At 44.8% G+C, this 4,462-nt stretch overlaps 1 protein-coding gene across 1 annotated transcript; it reads right to left on the bottom strand.

Moving 5' to 3' along the window:
* Positions 1–812: 812 nt before the first annotated feature.
* On the bottom strand, positions 813–2,774 carry LOC131306800 (uncharacterized). Its single transcript, XM_058333227.1, has 3 exons — positions 2,697–2,774; positions 1,793–2,569; positions 813–1,745 (listed from the first exon to the last, which is right to left on the bottom strand). The coding sequence occupies exons 1-3, from the start codon at positions 2,772–2,774 to the stop codon at positions 813–815; spliced, it is 1,788 nt and encodes a 595-aa protein (XP_058189210.1).
* Between the last annotated feature and the right edge of the window lie 1,688 nt (positions 2,775–4,462).

The following is a 4,462-nucleotide window of genomic DNA, read 5'->3' as shown; positions in this document are numbered from 1 at the left end:
GACTACCATATCCCCCTCTTGTAGAGCTCTCGACTTCACCTTCTTGTTAAATGCCCAGGCAATTCTTCGCTGGTAGCCCTGGATGTGGTACAATGCTCGTAGTCTCCTTTCATCGAATAGCATGAGTTCCTCGAACCTCCCACTAATCCATTCAGCTTCATTCATCCTGCATTCGGCCATGACTCTTAGTGATGGCACCTCTAGCTCAATAGGGAGAACAACTTCCATACCGTAAACCAAAGAATAGGGTATTGCCCCAGTTGGTGTACAGATAGGCATCTGATATCCCCATAAAGCTACTGGCAGCTGTTCATGCCAATTCCTTGCCGACTGAGTAGTCCTTTCGAGAATCGTTTTAATAGTCTTGTTCACTACTTCGACTGCCCCATTCGTTTGTGGTCGATAGGTCGTTGAGTGATGAATCTGAATTTTGAATTCCTCAAATAGTTCTAGAACTTTCCCCTTGAAATGAGATCCATTATCCGATACAAAGGCTTGCGGGACTCCATACCATAAATGATGTTTTGCCTGATGAAATGTGCAACCTGAACTATTGTCAACGTCTTGTAAGACGCGGCTTCGACCCACTTGGTGAAATTATCGACAGCTACAAGGATGAACTTATGACCATTAGAAGCCGCAGGAGTGACTTTTCCGATAACATCGATGCCCCAAGTTGAGAATGGCCAAGGCGTCCCCATGGGGTGTAGCTCTGAATGCAAAACATGAATGAGATTGGCATGAGTCTGGCATTTGTGACATCGATGCACATATTCAATACAATCAGTCTCCATGGTTGACCAATAGTATCCTTATCTCAAGACCCTTTTAGCAAGCATCGTACCATTCATGTGGGGTCCACAAACTCCTTCATGAATTTCTTCCATCACTTTCCTTGCATCGTTTCCATGAATACACAACTTGTGAACTCCACATGGAGATCGCTGGTACAATTGTCCTCCACAAATGATGTATTGAGATGCCAAGCATTGCAACGCAATCTGATCCTTTTTAGTTGCCTCTGCGGGAAACTCCCCCTTTTCGACAAAATTCCAAATATCATGATACCATGGTAACCCATCTTCCAGGTCTTCAATGTTCATGACGTATTCGTACACATGTTTACCCCTTTGTTCGATCATGACTGGTCTCAATTTCTCCCTGATTGGTAATTCAAGCATAGATGCCAAGGTTGCCAGTGCATCTGCGAAATGGTTCTGCATCCTCGGCACATGTGTAAATGTAACTCTTTCAAACCTGAGAATAAGATTGTCGAGCTCTTGGTGATATTGCTTCATCTTTTTGTCCCTTACCCTCCATTCGCCATTTGCTTGGGACACCACCAAGTTTGAGTCACCTACAACTTCTAAGATTTTGACCCCAATTTCCAATGCTACTCTCATTCCTACAATACATGCCTCATACTCTGCTTCATTGTTAGTTACTTCAAAATTCAACTTGAACGCAAGAGGGATGTGTGATCCTTCTGGCGATACCAATAGAACACCAATGCCAAATACTTTCTGGTTAGATGCCCCATCAAAATACAAGGTCCATGTTTCATCTTTTGTTTCCATTACATCCTCGTCAGGGAATTGAAATTCTGTGTGCTCAGGACCTTCGATCGGACGATACGCCAAGAACTCAGCGATCGCTCTCCCTTTTACCGATTTTTGAGTGACATATTTGATTTCAAATTCGGCCAATAAGAGTAACCAACGTGCTAACTTACCGGTAAGTGCTGGCTTCTCGATAGATATTTGAGTGCATCCATTCGAGAAATCAGTATCACCGAATAAGCAAGCATGTAGCGTCTCAATTTCTTTGTGGCCCACATGAGTGCCCAACATGTCTTCTCCAGTGGCGTGTATCGTTCTTCACAACCCACCATATTCTTGCTTAGGTAATAGATTGCCCTTTTAACCCCATCTTCTCCTTCTTGTGCCATCATGCACCCCATTGCTGAGGGCGTGACAGAGAGGTAAAAGATCAAAGGTTTTCCTGGAATAGGCGGCATCAGGATTGGGGGATTTTGGAGATACTTTTGAATAGCCTCAAAGGCTTTCTGGCACCTATCATTCCATTCAAATTTTAGATCCTTCTTAAGCAGGCAAAACGTTGGCTCACATGTTGAAGTCAACTTAGCGATGAACCGGCTAATGAACTGGATTTTTCCCAAGAGACCGCGTACCTCCTTTTCAGATTGTGGAGGTTCCATCTCGAGAATAGCTTTGATCTTGGAAGGGTCTACCTCAATCCCATGGGCTCTGATCATAAACCCCAACATTTTCCCAACCATGACACCAAACGTGCATTTTAGTGGATTCAGACGCATTTTGTACTTTCGAATCCTTTCAAAGAACCTCCTCAGCTCAGAGAGATGATCTTCCCGCTTCTTTGCCTTAACAATCATGTCATCTACGTATACTTCGACCTCCTTGTGAATCATGTCGTGCAACAGGGTCGTAGCAGCCCTCTGATATGTTGGCCCTGCATTTTTCAACCCAAAAGCCATGACGCAGTAACAATAAGTACCCCACTCAGTGATGAAGGTGGTCTTTTCCCCTGTCTTCAGGGGCAAAAAGAATCTGATTGTATCCAAAGAAACCATCCATGAAAGACAACAAAGCGTGTCCTGTAGTATTATTGGTAAGTATGTCTATGTGTGGCAGCAGAAAATCATCTTTAGGACTCACTTTGTTCAGATCTCTAAAATCAACACAGACTCTAATCCTCCCATCCTTTTTTGGGACGACACAATGTTTGCAACCCATGTTGGGTATTCAGTTACTATTAAAAAACCGGCATCAATTTGCTTTGTGAGTTCCTCTTTTATTTTTAAAACCCAATCGGGGCGCATCTTTCTCAATTTCTACTTATTAGGCTTTGCATCTGGGAAAAGGGGAATCCTATGCTCAACGATTTCAGGGTCGATTCCGGGCAAGTCTACATCTTTGAATTCTTTGAGTAAATCGGAGAGCTATCGGAGCTCATCTGGATTCAGCTCGGAACCGACTTGAACCATTTGAGGGTTCCCCTCATCACCCAAATTTATTGAGATCATTTCCTCTTTTAAAGGCTGAGCACGCCTTTCATTTTCCCGCTCGATGAGGGAACGGATTTTCTTAGGGATGCCCCCATCGAAATTCATTCCTTCATCATCCTGTTCTACATAGTTTATTTCAAAATGTGGCAAGTAAGCAAAAGCACCATTCACTTCATTTTCATTAAAAGGCTCCTCATCGAAAGGGAATACAGCAATTGACTCAAACTCGAAATAGAAACTTCGACGGGGAGGGCCGATAGGCACAAACTCTAATTTACAGCTAGACACGGAATCGGTATTCGATTCAGACTTAGACCCAGCAGCGTGAGCGTGCTTTACAAGGGGGATAAAGACATAATTTTCATAACGGCCTGTAGCATCCACAATGAGCGCGGAAGGGTCTTCGCAAGTGTCTCCTTCCCCGAGCATCAGCACTGCTGCATCTTCGTCCATACCCTCTAGATTTTCATCACCGAACATCAATCGGAGACTGCCCTGGTCAAAATCCTCGACCCAGTTAGCGTGCAATGCCCTGACAAGCTCCTCCCTCTTTTCAGCTTCATCTTTGTTGTCCCAAGTATCCTCAGCAAAGATTTCAAATCCGGGGTACTCCTTCTTCGTTTCCTCATCAAAGTAGGGCTCCAGCTACCCCTGATATGGAACTCTCTCTCCCTTAGAACCAACCATTGGCTTCTCCTCAGCACCTCAGGCGCAAGCATGGTTGCGCCACCTTTTCTTAGGGTCACTCCTCTTTGGTACATACCCCAGGCCAAATCGCTCATTACTTCCAGAGAAGTAGGGGAATTCAGAGACCCCCTGTTGGTCACGGCCCAAGTCCATGCCTGGCATGTAGTTCATTCTTCGCATGATTTCTAGTGCCACTGAGCTCACCAGAAAACCATCATCAATCTGAATGGTACAAACCCTTCCTGTAATCACGATAAAACCACCCATAGCCATGTCTTCTTCTCCATGCATGATTTCCAATAGTGGCGAGTTGTCTTCAGAATGAGGGCAAATTCCAGAATCTCTGTGAATGATGAGTGTCCCTGAGTCTAGTCCTAGTATGAGTTTCTGATGCAGGGTGGAGGGTACTCCTATGACATCAGGACGGTGAAGCCACGACCTTCCTAGCAAGAGGTTGAAAGAAGACGGGATCTCAAGCACACAGAATTCCACAGCTGTCTTGAACTGTCTCATCACCAACTCGAGGGTAATCGTCCCTATGACATCACGTCACGTGTTATCATAGGCGCGGACACCCAAAGTTGACGGCGCGAAGTCCTTATTTTTGAGACCCAAGCAGTAAGCAGTTCAAAGAGGACATACGTTGATAGCGGACCCATTGTCGATCAAGATGGCCGAAACCCATTTCCCAAGACACTTCATGGTTATGTGTAGGGGTTTGTTGTGATC

The sequence above is a fragment of the Rhododendron vialii genome, chromosome 11a, assembly GCF_030253575.1.
Source record: "Rhododendron vialii isolate Sample 1 chromosome 11a, ASM3025357v1".
In the NCBI taxonomy this organism is placed as follows: Eukaryota; Viridiplantae; Streptophyta; class Magnoliopsida; order Ericales; family Ericaceae; genus Rhododendron; species Rhododendron vialii.
This window is presented reverse-complemented; position numbering and strand designations above follow the sequence as displayed.